General features: G+C 43.7%; 1 protein-coding gene across 2 annotated transcripts in view; it reads right to left on the bottom strand.

Moving 5' to 3' along the window:
- The window catches only part of LOC126094542 (gamma-aminobutyric acid receptor subunit alpha-6-like), a 107,771-nt gene that overhangs the window by 44,872 nt on the left and 38,439 nt on the right, over nt 1-24,460 (bottom strand). The window contains exons 1-5 of one of the 2 annotated variants that reach the window (XM_049908974.1): nt 22,542-22,593; nt 21,429-21,496; nt 11,406-11,629; nt 6,835-6,917; nt 3,592-3,729 (exon numbers count right to left, since the gene is read on the bottom strand). In XM_049908974.1, coding sequence (XP_049764931.1) covers nt 3,592-3,729; nt 6,835-6,917; nt 11,406-11,629; nt 21,429-21,455 — 472 coding nt within the window. In that variant the 5' untranslated portion in view covers nt 21,456-21,496; nt 22,542-22,593. Of the gene's footprint in view, nt 1-3,591; nt 3,730-6,834; nt 6,918-11,405; nt 11,630-21,428; nt 21,497-22,541; nt 22,594-24,460 lie in introns of those variants that run through there. The other variant, XM_049908973.1, reaches the window with a different exon arrangement.

The following is a 24,460-nucleotide window of genomic DNA, read 5'->3' on the forward strand; positions in this document are numbered from 1 at the left end:
ACTAACACGAATACTTTGCAGACGAATGGAAAAACTAGTAGAAGCCGACCTCGGGGAAGATCAGTTTGGATTCCGTAGAAATACTGGAACACGTGAGGCAATACTGACCTTACGACTTATCTTAGAAGAAAGATTAAGGAAAGGCAAACCTACGTTTCTAGCATTTGTAGACTTAGAGAAAGCTTTTGACAATGTTGACTGGAATACTCTCTTTCAAATTCTGAAGGTGGCAGGGGTAAAATACAGGGAGCGAAAGGCTATTTACAATTTGTACAGAAACCAGATGGCAGTTATAAGAGTCGAGGGACATGAAAGGGAAGCAGTGGTTGGGAAGGGAGTAAGACAGGGTTGTAGCCTTTCCCCGATGTTATTCAATCTGTATATTGAGCAAGCAGTAAAGGAAACCAAAGAAAAATTCGGAGTAGGCATTAAAATCCATGGAGAAGAAATAAAAACTTTGAGGTTCGCTGATGACATTGTAATTCTGTCAGAGACAGCAAAGGACTTGGAAGAGCAGTTGAACGGAATGGATGGTGTCTTGAAGGGAGGATATAAGATGAACATCAACAAAAGCAAAACGAGGATAATGGAATGTAGTCAAATTAAGTCGGGTGATGTTGAGGGTATTAGATTAGGAAATGAGACACTTAAAGTAGTAAAGGAGTTTTGCTATTTGGGGAGCAAAATAACTGATGATGGTCGAAGTAGAGAGGATATAAAATGTAGACTGGCAATGGCAAGGAAAGCGTTTCTGAAGAAGAGAAATTTGTTAACATCGAGTATAGATTTAAGTGTCAGGAAGTCATTTCTGAAAGTATTTGTATGGAGTGTAGCCATGTATGGAAGTGAAACCTGGACGGTAAATAGTTTGGACAAGAAGAGAATAGAAGCTTTCGAAATGTGGTGCTACAGAAGAATGCTGAAGATTAGATGGGTAGATCACATAACTAATGAGGAGATATTGAATAGGATTGGGGAGAAGTTTGTGGCACAACTTGACTAGAAGAAGGGATCGGTTGGTAGCACACGTTGTGAGGCATCAGGGGATCACCAATTTAGTATTGGAGGGCAGTGTGGAGGGTAAAAATCGTAGGGGGAGACCAAGAGATGAATACACTAAGCAGATTCAGAAGGATGTAGGTTGCAGTAGGTACTGGGAGATGAAGAAGCTTGCACAGGATAGAGTAGCATGGAGAGCTGCATCAAACCAGTCTCAGGACTGAAGACCACAACAACAACAACAAGGATACCAGATTGAAAAGGAAGAAGGAAGATTAAGGTTTTAAAGTTTTGTCGACAACAAGGTCATTAGAGACAGAGCACAAACGGAAAGGGAATCGTCCTTGCCCTTTCAAAGGAACCGTCGCGCAATTTTCCTTAAGCTATTTAAGGAAAACTCGAAAAACTTGAATCTGAATGGTGAGACCCGGATTTGAAGTCGACCTCCTGAATGTGTGTGCAGTGTGCTAGTCACTGCGCAACCTCTCTCGCTGATGACAGACTGAAGAGCTACACTGAAGTATCGATTTAACGAGCTTCTTCGTACACGGGTCAGGGGTGTACTCAATGGATGGATCACAGATGCGCGACCACATCGAACAGTGCAGATGGAGTTCTTGGAACAAGAGGATATTCGGCGAATAGACTGGCCTGCTCCTTCCCCCGACTTAAACACCACGGAGTATGTGTGGGACGCGTTGGGGAGACGTATCCCAGCACTTCCACATGCGTCAACGACCATCCAGCAGTTGTCAACGGCACTGTTGGAGAAATGGAACGTCGTACCACAAGATCACCTCACCAACGTGGTGATCACACATCCTATGAAAAACCTTGTCCCGCCTTTTTTAATGTCCAGGGAATCATGACAAATCGCGGTGACTTTAGTGTAATTATTGTCTTTGAATAAAAGTGTGATTTACATTCGTCTCTTTGCGTATTACTTTCAGTTGCCTTCGGTACTACACTGTAGCAGTTCTTGGAGGTGTTCAAAAATGGCTCTGAGCACTATGGGACTTAGGTCATCAGTACCCTAGAACTTAGAACTACTTAAACCTAACTAACCTAAGGACATCATACACATCCATGCCCGAGGCAGGATTTGAACCTGCGACCGTAGCAGTCCCGCGGTTCCGGACTGCAGCGCCTAGAACCGCAAGACCACCGCGGCCGGCTCTTGGACGTGTGTTTTTTAACAGACACACATGATGCGAAAGCTATTTCTGTTGTATCCACGGTCCCAACCAACCCACTTTTGTGACGGCTCCCAAACCCAAGGTCCGCGGCGGTACTTTTGGGGCAGCCACCACAAATTGTATAGGGCGTGGGTAGTGACCAGGATGTAGCTATGTCTGTTGGCTGAAAAATAATTAATGACAAGAATTGCGCCAGCTAGAATGAAGAGATAACTTATCTTTATTTCTGACGAAACGTGCACCAGCAATACAAGTCCAAATAATATCCAAGAGTAATCCGTGTTCTGAGCCTAGTCGAATACAATAGCAAATGTTGTTTGTTGTTGTGGTCTTCAGTCCTGAGACTGGTTTGATGCAGCTCTCCATGCTACTCTATCCTGTACAAGCTTCTTCATCTCCCAGTACCCACTGCAACCTACATCTTTCTGAATCTGCTTAGTGTATTCATCTCTTGGTCTCCCCCTACGATTTTTACCCTCCACGCTGCCCTCCAATACTAAATTGGTGATCCCTTGATGCCTCAGCACATGTCCTACCAACCGATCCCTTCTTCTGGTCAAGTTGTGCCACAAACTTCTCTTCTCCCCAATCCTATTCAATACTTCCTCATTAGTTATGTGATCTACCCATCTAATCTTCAGCATTCTTCTGTAGCACCACATTTCGAAAGCTTCTATTCTATTCTTGTCCAAACTATTTACCGTCCACGTTTCGCTTCCATACATGGCTACACTCCATACAAATACTTTCAGAAATGATTTCCTGACACTTAAATCTATACTCGATGTTAACAAATTTCTCTTCTTCAGAAACGCTTTCCTTGCCATTGCCAGTCTACATTTTATATCCTCTCTACTTCGACCATCATCAGTTATTTTGCTCCCCAAATAGCAAAACTCCTTTACTACTTTAAGTGTCTCATTTCCTAATCTAATACCCTCAACATCACCCGACTTAATTCGACTACATTCCATTATCCTCGTTTTGCTTTTGTTGATGTTCATCTTAACAAATATCACACTGCAATGGCTCCGCTATAAACTCCACAAAAGGCTAGCAATAGACAATCGACAATAGACTGTCCTCTCGGGGCCAGCGCTCCTCCTTATATGCAAAAGGCAGAGGGCGCTGCGGACCCGAGCTCAGCCATGGCGCGACCTCTTCCGTCGGCGGTAACGCCCTGAAAGCAACTATGTCCAGCGATGTCACGGTCAGGGAGCGCGTGCGCGAGTTGGTTGGTTGGGTCCGTAGATACAACAATTTCCGTCCTTAAGTTTTGCATACCAGTGTACGATCGTCGGCAAGAGGCATTTTCAGACGTGAAAGAAATGTCATACGACGCAAATGAAGTCGGCAGTACAGAAGCATAAAGGTGTGAAGCGCAGCGCGTGCTCACCGTCGCCGAAAAAGACGCTGATGTTCTCCTTGGTGGTGACGCGCACCAGGTCGTACTGGGCCAGCTCGACGCCCTCCGCCACGACGCTGGAGCTGCCGCCCAGCCAGCGGTACACCACGTCCGACGACCGGTAGCCGTCTGCAACACGCGTACAGCCCGTCCTCACCGTCACAGCCCACCAAGAGGCCCGGGCCTGCAGCCTGGGATAGCACAAGCGTCTGCGGCGTGCCAGTCAAACAGCAGGATATTTGCCTCAAACTTATTTAGAGTACAACATAAATTAGCTGGCATCTGAAGATTAAAGTACAACGTTGCGACGTTCTCACAACAGACTCCACATCTGTCTTATATCCGTAGCAACAGAAAAACTCTTTAAATCCTCACTTACAAAAATCTGAAATTCACAGATCTCTTCTGCGTGTAATAGGTACCTGTTTATAACGTACCACAGTGGTGTAGAGGAAGCCGAGACGAACAATTTGATCTAGGGCACTTCTTGGGAAATCAACACAAACTGGCCTACAGAACCCACGTACATATATGAAGGTGGTATCTGTTCTTTCGGACATGTCCGAGAGAACAGAAGCCATCTTCATATAGTTAAGGCTAACCGGCCATTGACCTTCTTCTTCTGTGCGGATGCACAGCATTGCCCGAACTCTTACGGGACTCGGTAAGATTGTCTGCCGCGAGGAATGAGTGTAATGGGCAGGGGCACTACGAATGTAGTGTGTGCACATTAAGTTGGGGATGTGGGTCTCACAGGGAGCGTGCAAGGGATAAGTCCCTGCAGTCGCATTATCCTCTGTGCCCTCGGTGGCTCAGATGGATAGAGCGTCTGTCATGTAAGCAAGAGATCCCGGGTTCGAGTCCCGGTCAGGGCACGCATTTTCAACTGTCCCCGTTGATGTATATCAACGCCTGTCGACAGCGTAGGGTCTTGATTTACTTATCATTTCACGTACACTGCGGTAACAGGAGTCATTTCTCAGCGATATGCACATAGAGATAGCGGTAGTATCGGTTACAAAAGGTATAACAGGGTACTGCATTGGCGGAGCTGTCAGTCATAGTCAGTTGATTCACATCAAAAAGTTTCCGACGTGTTTACAGCCGCACGACAGGAATTAACAGACTTTGAACGCGCTAGATGCATGGGACATTCCATTTCGGAATTCAGTATTCCGAGATCCACAGTGTCGAGAGTGTGCCGAGAAAACCACATTTCAGGCTTTATCTCTCACCACGGACAACGCAGTGGCCGGCGGCATTCACTTAACGATCGAAAGCACCGGTGTTTACACAGAGTTCTCAGTGCCAACAGACAAGCGACACTGCGTGAAATAACGACAGAAATCAATGTGGAACATAAAACGAAAGCATCCGTTGGGACAGTGCGGCGAAGTTTGGCGTTAATGGGCTATAGCAGCAAACGACCGACGTGAGTATCTTTGCTAACAGCACGAAGTCAGCTGCAGCGCATCTTCTGCGATCTAGACCATATCGGTTGGGCCCTAGTCGACTGGAAAACCATGGCCTGGTCAGCAGAGACCCGATTTCATTTGGTAAGACCCCACGAAGCCATGGACCCAAGTTGTGAACGAGGCACTGTGCAAGCTACGACTTCTGGCAAATACGTATCCCAGTACACAATTAATCCACATTAAATTTACCGCAAAAAAAGTTCTTATTCATTTTTTTCTCTGCGACCAATAGTTCCCGCGCAGACAGGGAGAGAATACTGAAAATTTCGTGCACCATGCATGCGCAGTAATTTAGTTGGTTTTTGTAGGCCAATTTGTAGTGGTTTCTCGACCTGATGGACCTCAGGTGTCCCGTGTCAAATTGTTCGTCTCCACTTCCTCTACACCACTGTAGTACATTGTTAACAATTATCGTTTACGCTGTGTAGAGTCTAAGCATGGGAAAAAATTTAATTTTAATCAGAGCCAAAGTTATGTTCTTTCTCGGTACAAATGACATTTTTGCGTCCACGAAAGTTTCGTACTTGAGAACTGGCAGGCACATTGCTTAGCACAGCAGAAGTAGCAACACAATGGGAACGAACTGACAATGGCACGCTTCCATTGGAGTACTCCTGGCGAGAGCAGTCCAGCCTGCTCGCTGTTCAGTGCTAACTAATATAAACAGTAGTATGGTCCCCTAATGTCTCATCACACTTTCATTCATAAGTTGCGTTTTGCGAATTCAGTTATGAAAGAGAGCCTTCCGTGATATGCAACAAGTCGAATTATACACCAGCAGGCTACCTCTATAAACTGCACTAATAACAGATTATGACTAGTGATAGTCTACTCATTATTATGAGAATTACTTCTAGATTAGAAACTTCCCGGGAGATTAAAGCTGTGGTCCATTCTCGGACTGAGACCCTTGCATGTCACTGGCAACACTCTTGCTGAGGGAAGTTTCAAAAAAATGTTATTGGATGTTAAGACCCATCGGTCAGTGACAACACAACTCCAATTCATCTGCTGCCAGGATGAGAGGATACTCATGGGAAAATTGGTGCGACATGAAACTTGGGGGTTATACAGCGCGTGAGACCACAGAACGCTCGCTTTCATTCAAAAGACCACTGAAAACTGATGAAAGCTTTCCGGAGACTGTTCAACAGTGTGCCTACTGTGGCAGCATTTGGAATGGAACATCTATAATAGTTTGTTTTATTAGTTTTGTCTCAAGTACTCTGAGCCTTCCCGGTCCAGGCTTGTAAATATAATTGTGTTGCCCTCATCCCTTCTTTCCCCATATGACCAAAGTATTCTACCAAAGGCTGAAAAAATGAGCACTTTTGCACTTTGCAACAGAGTCCTGTTGTCTGTGGCAATGTGAAACGGGTTGCGTAATAGGTCATCTTTACTGCTTTTAGCCCAACAAATTTGATGGATGGGTATATACTTTAGCAATTGCTTTAGAAACCTTTGAAATATTGCTGGGGTGCCTACTACGCTAAACGGCTATGCAAATGGTACTGGTAAATACCTACCTCTGCAGCCGAAGCCCTTCTTAAGGCATGTCTAATACTTTTACGAAATTTGTAGTGCTCATAGACGGATATGAATATAAGACATTATTATAACTTAGACTGTCTGAAACAAGGTTTCAGTAAGAACTGACATTACTTTATGAATGTGGAGAACGGCAGGACAGCAGGACAGTTTTTGCTGTCGGTGAAATTGAGCGCCACTGAATAGTAATGTAGTGTGAAAAACCACTCACAGCTTCCAATGACCAACGGGCAAGCTTGCGAGTCCAGTGGGAACTTGCGAAGATGCATGGGACATCGAGCCTGGATTGTCAGCCTGCAAACACACAAAAAACAGGCATGAGTTTCGTTCCACAGGTACACAAATGAAAGCTAATGCCATCTGCAATGAAGAAAGACATTGTCTGGTCTGAGGACTATCGGTATCACAGGTCAGGACCGGTTATCCTATAAAACATACCAACCGACCCAGACGGTGGCTTTCTTCACTACCGTAACAGATGGTCACAGTTCACTGAGACATTACGTCCTCAGTTGATTAATTATACCTTTCAGTAAAAATTCGAGATTTGTTTTCTACGTGTTGTCACGATCGCGGCTGCCTAAAAGAGTTCGCTACTTCTGAAGAGGCACTTTTTAGGTTAGTGGCTCAGTTAACTGATATAAAAAGCGCATTTGGAATTGAGGGCTCCTGCGTAAAATAACAGCCGTCCTCCAAAAAATGAGTCCATTATCTTACCACAATAGCTCCTCCACATTTTTTTTTCTCCCTGATTTACTGAAATTACTTAAATCAAATGCTGGGATATTTCCTTTGAAGCGGACACGGCTAAATTTCTTCTCCATAGTTCCCTAATTCGAGACAGTGCTGCGCCTCTGATGACCATGTCGTCGACGGGACGCTAAATCCTAATCTTCTTTCCTTATTCTTGCCACTAGTGTGTAGAAGAAGGTCTGGATGAGAAGCAATTCTTGCAGAAATCTGCTATGTCTGTAAAACATTTTACTTCGATGGACAGATGATCAAAGAGAGTTGTATCTGTGCATCTCGCCACTATCTGTACAAAAGTCTAATTAGTTACGCGGTAGTGAAAATTACTTTTATATCCAATGATGTACTTGGAAATATCTATTTTAGTCTTAAATTCAAATGGATAGTTTAAACATTTCATCTTCGAAAGTACCATGAAGCTATTACTACTGTCCCCAACAACCAAAACAGATGGTCCCACACATTAACTACACTCTTTTCTTTTTTCTGTGAATACTTTTTGCCGATGTGAGGGATTACTCCAAAATATTGTTCCACGGGGTATGAACGACGTAAAAAAAGTAATAAGTACTTATTAAAAGATTATTATTTTTCCAAAAATTTGCTTTTATTCTTAAAGTAGTTTAAACTTCCCAGTAGGGTTATAAAAGGCTCAAAAAACATTTTCATCCACCTACAAATCTGCGAACCTGTGAAGAGAACCCGATACAACTGATCCAGGTTTTCATTGCAGGTGTTGCTTTCTCACATTACAGGTGCATCACTGTGATGAGGAGTTTGTAATATTTTTTGTGATAGACAACTAGAGACCAAATTTATTGTGTGGAGACGGTTACATTGTCTAGATCGACAGAGCTATCCCAGTTGCCTCGATAAAGGTAAAGCACAGTTCTTCTGCAACCTCCTTGGGGTGTCCACAAACTGTCATTTGTAGACAGCCATCACCAGCTGCTGCTGCTGACCACAGGCGACCACTTCATTGTTTAGTGTCTTACCACAACATTTGAATGTCGGAATGAATTCGCAATTGTGTACCAGGTTTCTGTGAGTAACTTCCCATGCTAACTACCCTTCTTGTCGTGAAGTGACAATGAGCATATGATCCAAGTTTGAAACGACTCTTCAAGCAGTGTTGAGAGACTTTTCAGTGTATAGCGCGTGCAGAACGCCGTGGCCACTAGATGGCAAGCAGGGCACGTGTGGGGAGAGCAGTAGTGGTGGGGGTTATGGGCAGGCGCTGTAGAGGAAATGCCGAGCGCTAGAGGGGAAGTGCCATTCTAAAATTTTCTGTAAATATTATGTGGAGGCCCACACCCACATTTGCATGGTGGCTATTCAAAAAGATCTGCTGTCACTTCTGCTTTGGTTAGTATCTAAAAAGAATTTCGCTGAAAATGCAGCGATCTGTTTTCGCCTGACTTTTTAACCATTTGTAACTTTCAGAGTGGCGAATTTTTAGTAAAGCCCACACATTTCTCTGGTTCCCATGTTAAAATTTGCTTCTTTTGCTAAAACACAGCGGAGTTTACACAGCCACACATTGCTAACATATTGTGTAGATGCAGTTGCAAAAGAATTCTGAAAAAGCTGTCCATTAAGTTTATTAAGTGAGGAACTGAGGCACAGTAAGGTCAGTAGCTTATGAAAAAGCACATTCTCGATGCAAAATAAACGTGTAATTTCACTTATGTTGTTTCTAAATCCACAGCAATTGTCTTTTCACTAGCTGTCGATAGCGCTTAAAAATTGCATTCTTGCATCGAACAAGTCTGTAGTCAGTGCAATAACATGGTAGATAATTAAGTTTTGCATAACAACCATATTTCAAAACACTCTCCTCTTTGCGTGCTATTATTTGCCAAAATCTCGATATCTCAAACCGTTTATGAAATACGAAAAATGTTGTGGATATTGCACTCTTGCTTTATCACTGACACGGCGTGATCACAAGCGAGTGAGCTATGTCAGAACAATTTTCTCGAGATTTGTGATATTACCTAAATTTCATACACTGCAACATATTATGTAATATGCACCACATGCAAAATCATACCGACCTCTGTTTTTCATTACAAACTTTTTCGAATTTCGCGCAGTGTCTTACTTCCACATAAATATCACAATAACTATGAACATTAACGAAATGGTGGGCATGCCATCACGAAGCTGACGTATGAAGCCATAAGTAAAGCAAAAATTATTTTTTTACCAAATAGTTTCTGTAAAATCGTTTGAGAAAGATTTCATGGCGTATGCCTCGATTCTGCCATCGCCGACCGGCCGAAACGTTTCAGGTGGTGTTGGCCTTCCCTTCTGAACTAACGAATAAACTCGCCCAGCGCTTTGGACGAAAATCAGTCACTGCGCATCGGCCACTGTATCCTGTGCAGGCTATACACAATCCGTATTGTACAGATTGTGATTGGAAACAGGGGGTGCTATACTGAAGTGCAGCGAGAGTGTGGGTTTACTTTTAAATCCACTACCTATTTTCTGTGGCCAAAATAGTATGAAAAAGAGGTTTCCAATCCAAGAAGATGAACAATGCAAAACATCTGCATGGAGTAGAACTCTCTCTGAACATATTAGGTGAAGAATTACAGTATCTGATCAAAAGGATCCGGGCACCTATTAGTGGGCATTAATGTGGTTATGCCGGATTAAACTCTGCTGGGGCCACTGTCAATGAGATGTCTGAATGTCTGTGGAGGAATGGCAGCCAATTCTTTCCAAAGAGCAGAAGTCAGTGAAGGCAGTGACCTCGGATGCTGACGTCTGGAGAGTCGCTGACGTTCTTAATCAAACCAAAGACGTTCCATTCGTTTCAAGTAGGGATTCTGGACAGGCCAGTCCATTTCTGCAATATTATTGCCGACAAATTATTGCCTTTAGACGGAACTATATGAGAGGGTGCAGTATCGTGCTTATACAAACAATCATCATCTCCATAATGTCCCTCTTCTGTACTACTATATGCAGTAGACAATGCTCTAAAATGTCTTCAGAGGCTTCTGCATTTAGCGTTTCCTTAATAAAGGGACCACTGCCTAACCACGAAACACACCCCTATGTTATAACACCTCCTCCCCGTACTTCACTACAGACGGTACACATGATGGCAGGTAATGTTCTCCAGGCGTTCGCCAAATCCATCGCCTTCTAATGGATTGCTACAGGGTATAGAGTAATTCGTCATTCCAAACACTCATTTTCAGTCACTCTTTGCACCACCTAAAATGTTGTTTAGCGCTGACAAACTTGTGACTTATGAGGAGCTGCTCGACCACTGTAGCTGTTCTTTTTAAATCATCGCCGGCCGGTATGGCCGAGCGGTTCTAGGCGCTACAGTCTGGAACCGCGCGGCCGCTACGGTCGCAGGTTCGAATCCTGCCTCGGCCATGGATGTGTGTGATGTCCTTAGGTTAGTTAGGTTTAAGTAGTTCTAAGTTCTAGGGGACTGATGACCTCAGAAGTTAAGTCCCATAAGTGCTCAGAGCCATTTGAACCATTTTTAAATTACCACTCACAGTCGTTGTGATAGCTGGACTGCCGGTAGTACTTTGGAACTCACGAGTGATTCCTTCGACTGAGTTCACGTAATTTTTTTACAACCACTGTCCACAATGCTCGACGGTCCCCGTCCGACAGTACATGAGATCTGCGTAGCTTCGGTTTCGCTGTGGTTGGTCCTTCGCGTTTTAACTTCACAATCATATTTCCAACACTCGACTGGGCCGTTTTAGAAAAGCTGAAATTCCCTGGTGGATTATCTCAGGCTACATCCAATGAATAGTCAATGTACGAAGTCACTGAGCTCTCCTAACCAACCTTTTCTTGTGCTACTGCTTCCCTGCCGACAATACAATATTCTTCGCCTCATTTTACACTTGCTGATCCGCCTCTCGTAACATCTGATGGCCAGTTTCGCATTACATAGTGGTGTGCGGGTACTTTTGATCAGACAGTGCATTCATTCACACAGCTGACGCCGTAGCAGAGGGTGTACGACAGACGACGAGGGCAGCAGCTGACCTCATGGAGTAGGTGAGGAGGCCGTCGTGGCGCAGCCGGAGGAACTTGTTGGGCACGCTGATGCGGTGCAGGTGCGACTTCTTGCCGTTGAGGAAGAACGTGTCCGGCTTCCAGACGCGGTCCAGGAACAGCCACGACAGCGAGAACTCGTCCAGGCCCGGGAAGTCGAACGTGAGCCGGCGGTCGGTCCACGTCTGCCGGAAGTAGCAGTCCAGCGTGTAGTGCTGCAACAGCGCGCGCGCGCCCTGCTCAGCCTCACTCCAGCCGTATTCTGTGCAAATCGACCGCATCACGCGGTGCTTCTGTGGCAATGTGCGCCCTGCCCATAAACACATACAGGGAGCCAGGTGTGAGGCCATTGGCGTCAGCAGAAATTATTATCCGAGCACGGGTAATTTACAAAATCCCTCTTTCAATATGATTCATTAGGCAAGTTGCCGGCCGGAGTGGCCGAGCGGTTCTAGGAGTTACAGTCTGGAACCGCACGACCGCTACGGTCGCAGCTTCGAATCCTGCCTCGGGCATGGATGTGTGTGATGTTCTTAGGTTAGTTAGGTTTAAGTAGTTCTAAGTTCTAGGGGACTGATGACCTCAGAAGTTAAGTCCCATAAGTGCTCAGAGCCATTTGAACCATTAGACAAGTTTACGAACGTGTGATGCCCGAAGAATTATATTTGAAAAACGTATTTTATCTCAAATGATTCATAGTTACGCACAATACATTTCTAAATTTTTCATACCTAAATTTTTCATACCTAAACAATAAGCATATTTCACTAGTAAATGTGACGTGTATATTTTAATACTGTTAATATGGATGCCGGCAACGGCCTTGCCGCAGTGGATACACCGGTTCCCGTCAGATCACCGTTGTTAAGCGCTGTCGGGTGTGGCCGGCACTTGGATGGGTGACCATCCAGCCGCCATGGGCTGTTGCCATTTTTCGGGGTGCACTCAGCCCCGTGATGCCAATTGAGGAGCTACTCGACCGAATAGTAGCGGCTCCGGTCAAGGAAAACCATCATAACGACCGGGAGAGCAGTGTGCTGACCACACGCCCCTCCTATCCGCATCCTCAACTGAGGATGACACGGCGGTCGGATGGTCCCGGTGGGCCACTTGTGGCGTGAAGACGAAGTGCTTTTAATATGGATGCCACGTACAAAGCTATGTAATCGTTTATCACCTTGCTTTTGCACCAGTAAACCACGTTCTTGCACTACCGACTTGTATTACCTTTTCCCGTTCCTACCCACGCGCCGCCTCCCAGACGGGATACAAAAAGTGAAAGTGATTTTACTGTATCTGATTGGCGATGGTACAGTAATACATTACGATCGTTATTGCCTCATTTGTGAACTCGAGAGAAGTTTAAGATAGCAAAAGGTCTAGTAGGGAAAAAAATGAAATCGGGGCGAAAGAAGCATTTAATGAATTGTTTTGGGATGAGTATGAAATTGAGGGGTGGATCGAACAGGATATGTGTACACTGGAGATGGAAGAGAAGGGACGAGAAATAGAGAATGATTTATTGAGAGAACAGTGTTTAGAGCGAAAAGAAATGATTAATGTTCAGCTTATCATTGAAATTAAATTAAATGACGGGAAAGTAGACGCACTGCTCGATTCTGTAAGTAATGTATTGGCAGTGTTGGAAGGTTTTGTATATAGGATAAAGAATAAGATATTAGTATTACTACCTGTAAATAGTGTAAAAATTAAAACAGCTGTTGGCGGTTTAAGTAAGACAATAAGGCAGGAAGTGCTCTTGGAATTCAAGTGCACGGAGAATCATTTTAGTATAGCATGCTTTGTAGTGAATGGACTTGTAAAAGATTTGGTGCTGGGAACAGATTTCTTACGTAAATATAAAACTTCGCTGAACTGCGTGGGAAGTTGGTTGGATTTTGAAATTGAAGGTGAAAAAAGAAAAGTAAAATTTAAGAATCTTTTGATGGGGGACAAACAGATTGCGCACACCATAATTAAACATATTTGGAATGAAGAGAACAACATGTGTGACAAGTTTGGAGGGGTAATTTCCCATGTTTTATTTCAGGGTTTGTTGTAACTTGTTTGTTGTTTTGTCACATAAGGATTTTTTTTGGCACAACGTCTGTGCAATTATAAAGAGATAGTTTAGTCGCACATTTGGGTGCGGGTAGGTCGGAGAACTCGATTATTTGGTGAACGATATCAAGTCAAAAATCAGTGCACAGTATGCCCGCGAATTTTAAACCGTCTGACGCGATTGGAAACTAGAGAGTTTTTTCAAAGAATCGTAAGTTTGATTATACACTCTTACTCATAAATTAAGGATAATTCTGATACATGATGAAACAACGCTCTGATGGGCGGTTTGCGGGTTTAAATCACCTCGGAGTATGACCATGCGGTGCATTTGACCTGCGGTCGTCACACGGAGGCGCTGGCAGCAGTCCACATACGCAGAGGTGTGTTGGGGCATGTCAGAGTACGGTGCAGCGAGTAAGTGTGCAGACGTTTTCAAACGTGCTAATGCTGACTGTGTTGAAAATGGTTCAGAGAACACATATGGGTGACGTTATGAGGGGTATAATACTAGCGCGACTGGAGGCTGGTCAAATACAGCAGGTCATAGCACGGGCTCTCCGTGTGCCGCAAAGTATGATCTCAAGATTATGGCAACGATTCCAGCAGACAGGAAACGTGTCCAAGCGCTACAGTACGGGACGTCCACAGTGTACAACACCACAAGAAGACCGATATCTCACCATCAGTGCCAGCAGATGACCACAGAGTACTGCAGGTAGCCTTCCTCGGGACCTTACCACAGCCAGTGGAACAGTTGTCTCCAGACACACAGTCTACAGACGTTTGAACAGACATGGTTTATTCGCCCAGAGACCTGCAAGGTGCATTCCACTGACCACTGGTCACAGGAGAGCCCGTAAAGCCTGGTGTCAAGAACACAGTACATGGTCATTGGAACAGTGGTCCCAGGTTATGTTCACGGACGAGTCCAGTGATTTTCGCCCGGTTTTCATCTGATGTGAACCAGGAACCAGATACCAACCCCTTAATGTCCTTGAAAGGGACCTGTATGGAGGTCGTGGTTTGATGGTGTGGGGTGGGATTATGATTGGTGCATGTACACCCCTGCATGTCTTTGACAGAGGAACTGTAACAGGTCAGGTGTATCAAAACGTCATTTTGCACCAGTATGTCCGCCTTTTCAGGGGGATGATAATGCATGGCCCCACCGAGCTGTCATCGTGGAGGAGTACCTTGAAACAGAAGATATCAGGCGAATGGAGTAGCCTGCCCGTTCTCCAGACCTAAGCCCCATCGAGCACATCTGGGATGCTCTCGGTCGACGTATCACTGCACGCCTTGAAACCCCTAGGACACTTCAGGAGCTCCGACAAGCACTGATGCAAGAATGGGAGGCTATACCCCAGCAGCTGCTCGACCACCTGATCCAGAGTATGCCAACCCGTTGTGTGGCCTGTGTACGTGTGCATGGAGATCATATCCATATTGATGTCAGGGTACATGCGCAGGAAACAGTGGCGTTCTGTAGCACATGTGTTTCGGGACGGTTTTCTCAACTTATCACCAATACCGTGGACTTGCGATCTGTATCGTGTGTGTTCCCTATGTGCCTATGCTATTAGCGCCAGTTTTGTGTAGTGCCACGTTGTGTGGCACCCATTCTGCAGTTACCCTTAATTTATGAGCATGAGTGTATGTCCAATATATGACATACATACCTCCTGCTAGTTTTCTATCCCACTCACTATGGTGACAAACTTTAAGATGATAAAATTACTTCCTTCTACACCAAAGAAAAATTTATGTCCTTTGTTCAAAAATGGTTCAAATGGCTCTGAGCCCTATGGGACTCAACATCTGTGGTCATAAGTCCCCTAGAACTTAGAACTACTTAAACCTAACTAACCTAAGGACATCACACACATCCATGCCCGAGGCAGGATTCGAACCTGCGACCGTAGCGGTCGCGCGGTTCCGGGCTGAGCGCCTAGAACCGCTAGACCACCGCGGCCGGCATGTCCTTTGTAATACATACACAATATAGTTTTCTGGAGATGTATAAAGCCCACTGTTCACATTCGATTACGGTTCAGAAATCATACTATACCCATATCAGTGATATAAAATGATCATGAGCAACGGAAAATGCCTCTTACAAGGAAACAAACAAACGCATAGCAGTGGCGTGCTGCATTAACTCTGTAAAGAGGACAGCTGTCAAGCAAAGGTACACATAGGTTTTACAGAACCTCACAAACAGCAAAATGGTTCAAATGGCTCTGAGCACTATGGGACTCAACATCTTAGGTCATAAGTCCCCTAGAACTTAGAACTACTTAAACCTAACTAACCTAAGGACATCACACACACCCATGCCCGAGGCAGGATTCGAACCTGCGACCGTAGCAGTCCCGCGGTTCCGGACTGCAGCGCCAGAACCGCTAGACCACCGCGGCCGGCTGGGTACTTTCAACGAAGCGTGTTTCTAGTATGATCACATTTCCGGTTGCGCCGACAGGACGCCTGTTTGGCGATCGTAGATAGCATCCAGGTTACAGTTGGAAGGAGGGGTATATGTCATGATGAAGTTCAACATCCAGGAGGGGGGGGGGGGGGGTGCTGGAAATTGCCTTAATTAAGGAGATGGAGGGTGCGGAGGTGGAGAGAGGGAGAGAGGGAGGGATACAGTGATAGAGGCATTGCAATGGGGGGGGGGGGTGGAGAGGAAGGAGGAAACCAGGGGGGGGGGGGGGAATCAAGCCTCCGGACAGCATAAAGAATACGAAGATGTTGGAGGAAAAGGAGTAGGTGGGGGAAGGGGATGAGGTCGTGCAGGAGCTGTGTAGGGGAAGGAAAGCAGATACGGAAGGCAAGGCGGAGCACGTGGAGTTCGAGGATTTGGAGGGCCTTGTAAAAGCGGGTGGGTGCGGAGATCCAGGCAATGCTGGCATAACAGAGGGACGAAGACGTTCTCCGCTCCACCTTATATGTGCGCTGATAGTATTGCCGTGCATGCGTGAGAGTCACCACCCGGCTGCAGTGCGCCCTTGCTGGTGGAACTGCAAGAACCAGCTGTCTTCGGAATTGTCGCTGGTAGCAGTTATCGGATTATTCTGGCGACTTCGTCTGGAGCAAATTTCAGAGGTGGCGGAACTCCACGCATTATCCAGATGGTAGCCGCTGTCGTGGTTCATTAGATTTTCCGCGATGCGTATTTCAACGGATTCTTTTATAACATAGTCCCAAAAAGATGTCGCTGTGACCAAAATTAATGTTTTGTCACAGTCCACTGAATGTCCATTGGAGATACAATGTTCCACAGTTGCAGCCTTTCTGGGTTGCAGGAGGCGAATGCAACATTTCTGTTCTGTGCGAAGTTCTTCCACTGTGTGTGTTGTTTGTCCTGTAGGCAATACCACACTAACAAGGTATTTTGTAAATTCCCGCCCTCTGCAATAACAAATTATCCTTCATTGGTCCCAGCAGGTCTGAAATGTTAGATGGTGGGCGGAAAATCACTTTCACCTGAAAATTATTAAGGATTCTTTCTATTTTGAGGGAAATATTTCCAAAGAAGGGAAGAAAAGCTAGGGACTTTGTGGGTGCGTTCACCTCTTTATCCTGTTCTCGGTTCTTGGTTTTAGCTAAGATTGTTCTGTTAATTTGCAGAATCGAGTGTCCATTGTCTCTGAACACCGTTCTTAAATGTGCAAGCTCTTTAGGTAAACTATCTGCATCCGACACTGTATGGCTTGTGCACAAGGGTTTTAAGCATGCTCATGGTTTGGAATGGGTGATGGCAACTCGAGGAGAGCAAGTACGAATCAATGTGGGTGGCTAAGTTTTATGGAGGATTTTGAGGAAAGAGCATTTGAATCAGAGGTTTACCCATGTTGGCAGTTGCTCTAGATTAGAATTCTGGAATATCTACTTAGTCTTCTATGGTTAAGGAGTTTCGGATAACCGCTTTTAGTAATTCTGCTTTAGTGGTACTATCATCAGCGACATCGCTATTGTTATCGCACAGTGGAGGTATTGATTCCCTCCTGCGGCTGGTGCACTTTAAATATGACCAGTATTTCTGTGTAAGAAAATGAAACACCTATAGCCGTCTTCATGGTGTCAATTATTGTATGGCTACCAGTTTCAGTGCTTCAGTGCATCACCTTCAGGCCTTAGCTGATGCCGAGAGGGTTAACACCATATGTATACACGATATATCAGAGGCCAACATCTATAACTGGTTTTCGCAGTTGACCTGTAACCGCAATGTTGTCTCTCCAACCATCAACTATAGTTAGTACAGGATCAGAACTTTCATGTACTGCAGAACTTTTAAGTCATTTTTTGTAACATTTGTGTCATATTTATATTTAATGGAGTAAGACATCATGGTATGATTGACCCAAAGAAATGAATACATCATGCGCAAAGATCGAAGAATTAAAATCCTAACATTGTACCCCACTTTATAAACAGTTTATCGTCACCAAACAGAAAATTTCTAAATGCAAAGAGGAAATACACTTTTAAAATCAGAATATATTTTGGTTTACAGGCATTCTTCATTTCATGTTTGTTTTCCTCTTCGTCAAATAAAAAGGAACAAGTTCCTGATCTGTCTTTGTAATTGTAAAGGGACTTAGCATGCTATGGTGGCGCAAATGAAGAATTTAACAACGTTCAGTTTATTCCTTAGGAGACCTAGGATTTTTAGGAACAAATAAAAAATTAAGATATCATGCTCAGTCAGTAAGAACATCGCCTGCGGAAAGCAAGGCTCAGGGCTAGAATCCAGGAACGCTAAAAAAGTATAGAAGAGAAACTCACCTGGAATACGGAAAACGTTATTTCTTCCTGCATTTAGAAGATACAAAAATCACAGTGAAATTATTTTAACCAGTGGTTTTATTACCAATAATATTGAAAAAAAATGGTGCAATTTGCAGTTTCTTAAACATACTTCACACAAGATCTGCAATTTCCTTTTTTCATTAAATTTGTGTCAGTATATTCGCATTGTGAAGGGACAGATCAAGATAAGATGGATAGTTTTTATGAGGCACTCAGTGATGCAGTTGTTAGAGTAAAGGACAAGGACAGTGTTCTGCTCATTGATTTTAATGCCAGGATTGGAAATCGAACGCAAGGGTATGAAAAGGTTATGGGTAAATTTGGAGAGGATATGGAGGCCAAAAGGAACGGGAAACAACTCTTGGATTTCTGTGCCAGTATGGGCTTAGTAAACACAAACTCCTTTTTTAAACATAAGAACATTCACCGGTATACTTGGGAAGGCAGGGGAACCAGATCTGTCATTGACTATATAATAACAGATCAGGAATTCAGGAAGGCTGTGAGGGACACACGTGTATTCAGGGGATTCTTTGATGACACTGATCATTATTTAATCTGCAGTGAAATTGGGATTGTGAGGCCGAAAGTGCAGGAGGTCAGGTCCATATGTAGGAGGATAAGAGTGGAGAAACTTCAGGATAAGGAAATCAGGCACAAGTACATAACAGCGATCTCAGAAAGGTACCAGTTAGTTGAATGTAGTCAATTACAGTCATTGGAAAAGGAATGGACAAGGTACAGGGACGCAGTACTAGAAGTGGCTGAAGAATGTCTTGGAACATCAGTGTGTAAAAGTAGGATGAAGCAAACAGCTTGGTGAAATGACACAGACAAGGCAGCCTGTAAAAGGAAAAAGAAGGCGTATCAAAAATGGCTACATACTAGAACTCAGGTAGACAGAGAAAGTTATGTTGAAGAAAGAAACAAAGCCAAACAGATAATTGCAGCATCCAAGAAGAAATCTTGGGAATACTTTGGAAACAGGTTGGAGACTTTGGGTCAAGCTGCTGGAAAACCATTCTAGAGTGTAATTAGCAGTCTTCTAAAGGGAGGTAAGAAGGAAATGACAAGTATTATGGACAGGTCAGGAAAACTGCTGGTGAATCCTGTTGATGCCTTGGGCAGATGGAGGGAATATTTTGAAGAGTTGCTTAATGTAAGTGAAAATACGATGAGTAATGTTTCAGATTTCGATGTACAATGGGATAGGAATGATGATGGAAATAGGATCACATTTGAGGAAGTGGAGAAAATGGTCAATATATTTCAGTGCAATAAAGCGGCTGGGATGGATGAAATTAAGTCGGAACTCATCAAATACAGTGGAATGTCAGGTCTTAAATGGCTACACAGGATAATTGAAATGGCCTGGGAGTCGGGACAGGTTCCATCAGACTGGACGAAAGCAGTAATCACACCAATCTTTAAACATGGAAACAGAAAAGATTGTAACAACTACAGAGGTATCTCTTAAATCAGCGTTGTGGGTAAAATCTTCTCAGGTATTGTTGAAAGGAAAGAGCGAGTATTAGTTGAGGACAAATTGGATGAAAATCAGTGTGGGTTTAGGCCTCTTAGAGGTTGTCAGGACCAGATCCTTAGCTTACGGCAAATAATGGAGAAGTGTTACGAGTGGAACAGGGAATTGTATCTATGCTTTATAGATCTAGAAAAGGCATATGACCGGGTTCCTAGAAGGAAGTTATTGTCTGTTCTACGAGATTATGGAATAGGAGGTAAACTTTTGCAAGCAATTAAAGGTCTTTACATGGATAGTCAGGCAGCAGTTAGAGTTGACGGTAAACTGAGTTCATGGTTCAGAGTAGTTTCAGGAGTACGACAAGGCTGCAACCTGTGTCCACTGTTGTTCATATTATTTATGGATCATATGTTGAAAACAATAAACTGGCTGGGTGAGATTAAGATATGTGAACAGAAAATAAGCAGTCTCGCATATGCAGATGACTTAGTTGTGATGGCAGATTCGATTGAAAGTTTGCAAAGTAATATTTCAGAGCTAGATCAGAAATGTAAGGACTATGGTATGAAGATTAGCATCTCCAAAACGAAAGTAATGTCAGTGGGAAAGAAATATAAACGGATTGAATGCCAAATAGGAGGAACAAAGTTAGAACAGGTGAACGGTTTCAAGTACTTAGAATGCATATTCTCACAGGATGGCAACATAGTGAAAGAACTGGAAGCGAGGTGTAGCAAAGCTAATGCAGTGAGCGCTCAGCTACGATCTACTCTCTTCTGCAAGAAGGAAGTCAGTACCAAGACTAAGTTATCTGTGCACCGTTCAATCTTTCGACCTACTTTGTTGTATGGGAGTGAAAGCTGGGTGGATTCAGGTTACCTTATCAACAAGGTTGAGGTTACGGATATGAAAGTAGCTAGGATGATTGCAGGTACTAGTAGATGGGAATAATGGCAGGAGGATGTCCACAATGAGGAAATCAAAGAAAAACTGGCAATGAACTCTATAGACGTAGCAATCAGGGCGAACAGGCTTAGATGGTGGGGTCATGTAACACGCATGGGAGAAGCAAGGTTACCCAAGAGACTCATGGGTTCAGCAGTAGAGGGTAGGAGGAGTCGGGGCAGACCAAGGAGAGGGTACCTGGATTCGGTTAAGAATGATTTTGAAGTAATAGGTTTAACATCAGAAGAGGCACCAACGTTAGCACTGAATAGGGGATCTTGGAGGAATTTTATAAGGGGGCTATGCTCCAGACTGAAAGCTGAAAGGCATAATCAGTCTTAAATGATGATGATGATGATGATTAAATTTGTTAGACGTCTTTAGCATATGTACTCCAACTTCAACATAGTGAGATTACGCAATGCTTAATGTTTTGGTGTCGCATTCGAGAAAAGTGGAGTTCAAAACATCGTCTGGAAATGCAGAGTTAATTTTTCCATCGTTTCCCTGAATTTGCTACGGTGAATGGCTGGCCGATTCCTTTGAAAAGCAGGGGTCAATAATAACGTCTTAACTTTATCAATTTTCGGAAATTTTCATCCGTCACACAGAAGAAATCCACCATTATTTAACAGAAATACACCTGACGTACTTGGGACTCAAACGATAAACACACACGATCGCTGAAAAATGATCGTCATTCTTACCTGATCTCCCTCAGAGACTTCACTCATGGTTTTGATGAGGATGTTCACTGTGACGCTGAGTGGAGGTCCTGAAACAGAGAATAATCGCTGTGATGTACTGGCAATAACAGGAGGACAGTATAGGAATCATTATGACATATGTTCATGTAGAAAATACTTCTTACAAAAATGGCTCAAATGGCTCTGAGCACTATGGGACTCAACTGCTGAGGCCATCAGCCCCCTAGAACTTAGAACTACTTAAACCTAACTAACCTAAGGATATCACACACATCCATGCCCGAGGCAGGATTCGAACCTGCGACCGTAGCGGTCTCGCGGTTCAAGACTGCAGCGCCAGAACCGCACGGCCACTTCGGCCGGCATACTACTTACATTTTGAAGGAAAACGAAAGCAGTGAAAAATATGAGATGTCAATAATATTTTTGTAGTTGATGCGTGCTGCCGAGTTCTTGGCTATCGATTCGCATCAGCGATAGTAGCAGCGCTGGCTGCGCGACGCGAGGTCGCCAGGACGGGCTTTTAAGAGGACGTTTACTATCTTTGGCCCAAAAAAACATGTTCATTGAGAATTTTTTTTTCTCGGGATGTGTTATAGATATCAATGTCAAATTTGGTCAAAATGTTTATTGATATTTCCTCTACAAACTGGAATTTTTTCGACCGGAAATGTCGAAGAGCAAAGGCGGACGTGCCGTCGGAAAGAAACAAAATTTCAATGTAGACCTCCATGTGCGATATGTCCCAGGTCAGACGGCTCGTCTGGTATCAAAATTGAGTTGGCGTTATGGAAGTATATAAGATACTTTAGGAGTTGTACCCCGCTTAAATTATTTGGACCATAGGAAACAAAATGGTGACCATTTGAAAAAATAGGGTTTTTTCATCGATTTTTCGACTTCGTCGCCCAAATAAAAATATTTATAGTTGATGGATCGGAATAAAAGTGGTCCAACTCCTAGACAATTTAGTTAGCTTCGTCGGAAAGAAAGAATCATGCCAATCGCTTCAGTAGATTTGAAGTTACCATACCGCGCCATACAAAAGAGTCATTTCGAGAAAAACTCGTTTGAAGTTTTGACTACATATAAATGCAATATTATGCAACTTACGTTTAATCTGCTAATTCGGGTCCATAAACTAGTCCTTCGTCTTCCTCATGGAGGACGTTCTGCTCGATCTGGGCCATCCTGCGCTGCTCCAAAGCCCACGTACGGCCGGTGACAAGCGGTTTTCGGCAGCTTGAATCCGGTGGTCGTCCAAATACTTGGCGAACTACGTCGAATAGAGTCCCAGGGTGACGTCCATGGTTGCCATGGTCTTCAGAATTGTGAATACCGTTCGTTGAAGCTGCTCACTGCCAGGAAAGTCGCAATCTCCACAGTCTTCGCACCAGAATGCAAATGCTTGCGGGCTAACTTCCAAACACACGCGTTCATACTTTCATTTAAATTTTCTGATGCGTGAAAAAGGCCGATTTCAGGCAGGTGCATTTTTTTGTTCAACCGCGAATGACAAACATTTCCGTTCCGTATTCGGAAAAACTGTTTCAGGGGTGAATTCTAAACACTTTTATGGATCCAAAAATGCAATTTATTTTTAAAAAATCGATTTACTGAACCAAGGGGCACCGAGGCCTGGCGTGCTCCTGTTTGGCGAGGACGGAACAAGCCACTGCGGCTGGCGTCCCGAAGGTTTGGTAGTGCGGAGCTTCTTCTTTTTTTTAAAAAAAAAAACGCTCAAGTTGTGCAGAATTTTGCGCGGGTTTGGCTAGAAATGTCGCAGTCTTGGGGTATGCTCCAGAGATGCATGTTAGTGGGCAAATGTGAAGCATTGTGATTAAAATTAGCAGGAGTTCTACATCTGGGCTAATACTGTTTTGTGCCTAGTAGCCATTTCCTATGTGGTTAAACTTACTGTGTGTTTAAAAGCATCTAAAACACAGAGTCGCTAAAGCCCCGTTAAAAGGTCTGTTGTCTGGCTGTAGTGGTAGCCCAGCGTTGTTTATTCTGATAATTTTCGAGTTTAACGTTTGGAGCTGACACAGGCTGGTGAACTATTTTATCAAAGGAAATTTACCATATGAGTTACTGGTTGTTTTGTGAGTGGGTAGAGCCGCCTAGTTGAAATATTCTCTGTTGTTATTATTCTTACAGCCATCTTTAATATGTTCTAGCAGTACTACCATAAGCGTGGTTTTAGCGTAATTTTGTAGTAAAATGGTTTATGTCTAGCCCTCAATCACAGCTCTATATTTCAATTGTCATCTTTGAATACCTTTAAAACCTTCCACCTGTAATGTTGCTAGATTTGAGGGCTTATTCATTGACAAGTCGTAACCTTATGTCTAAGTCCTTATGTCTGATTAAGTATCGAGCAGTGATTTCACATGTACCGGCGTGTGCCATCAGCGCTGAAGGCACCGGTTAATGGAAATATTGTTTTCCCGTATTGTGTCGATCGAGGCCTATGTCTGAGTATGTCCTGTTAGGCAATTAGCTTGAATAGTGCTTTAAATTGAAACTCTTAAGCAACTGTCTTTTCTCAGAAAAATTGTTAACCTGTTTAGTTTAGTGGCAGCTAGAATGGTGAAGTTGTTTTGAAAAATTTTTGGGTGTTACGTATGGCCAAGTGCAAGACTTAAAAAAAGTTTTGGTGTATTCCTAATGTTAAAACGGTTAGTGTCGATACGAATTGGTAAATTCCTTGGAGTCTTTAAAGACGGCTAAGCGCCGAGTTAAACTTGAAATGTAATATGTTTGTTAAACTGCTGGTGTAGTTTAAAAAATTAAGCGGCTTGTGCCGATTGAAACTGACAAACTCATTTGAAGACTTAAAGACTGCTAAGTACCGACTTAAGCTTCATGATTTGTTTGCGCAGTGTTGAGATCGATGGTAAATTTAATTTACTTTATATTGTATGTAGTTGGCAATTTAAATGTCTGCTGCCGGTTCAAGAAGGAAAGTAGAGTCAAGTGTTTTAAGGCGGCTGCACGCCCATTAAAATTCTAGTATTTTGAGTGTTGTGTAT

The sequence above is a fragment of the Schistocerca cancellata genome, chromosome 8, assembly GCF_023864275.1.
Source record: "Schistocerca cancellata isolate TAMUIC-IGC-003103 chromosome 8, iqSchCanc2.1, whole genome shotgun sequence".
Taxonomy (NCBI): domain Eukaryota; kingdom Metazoa; phylum Arthropoda; class Insecta; order Orthoptera; family Acrididae; genus Schistocerca; species Schistocerca cancellata.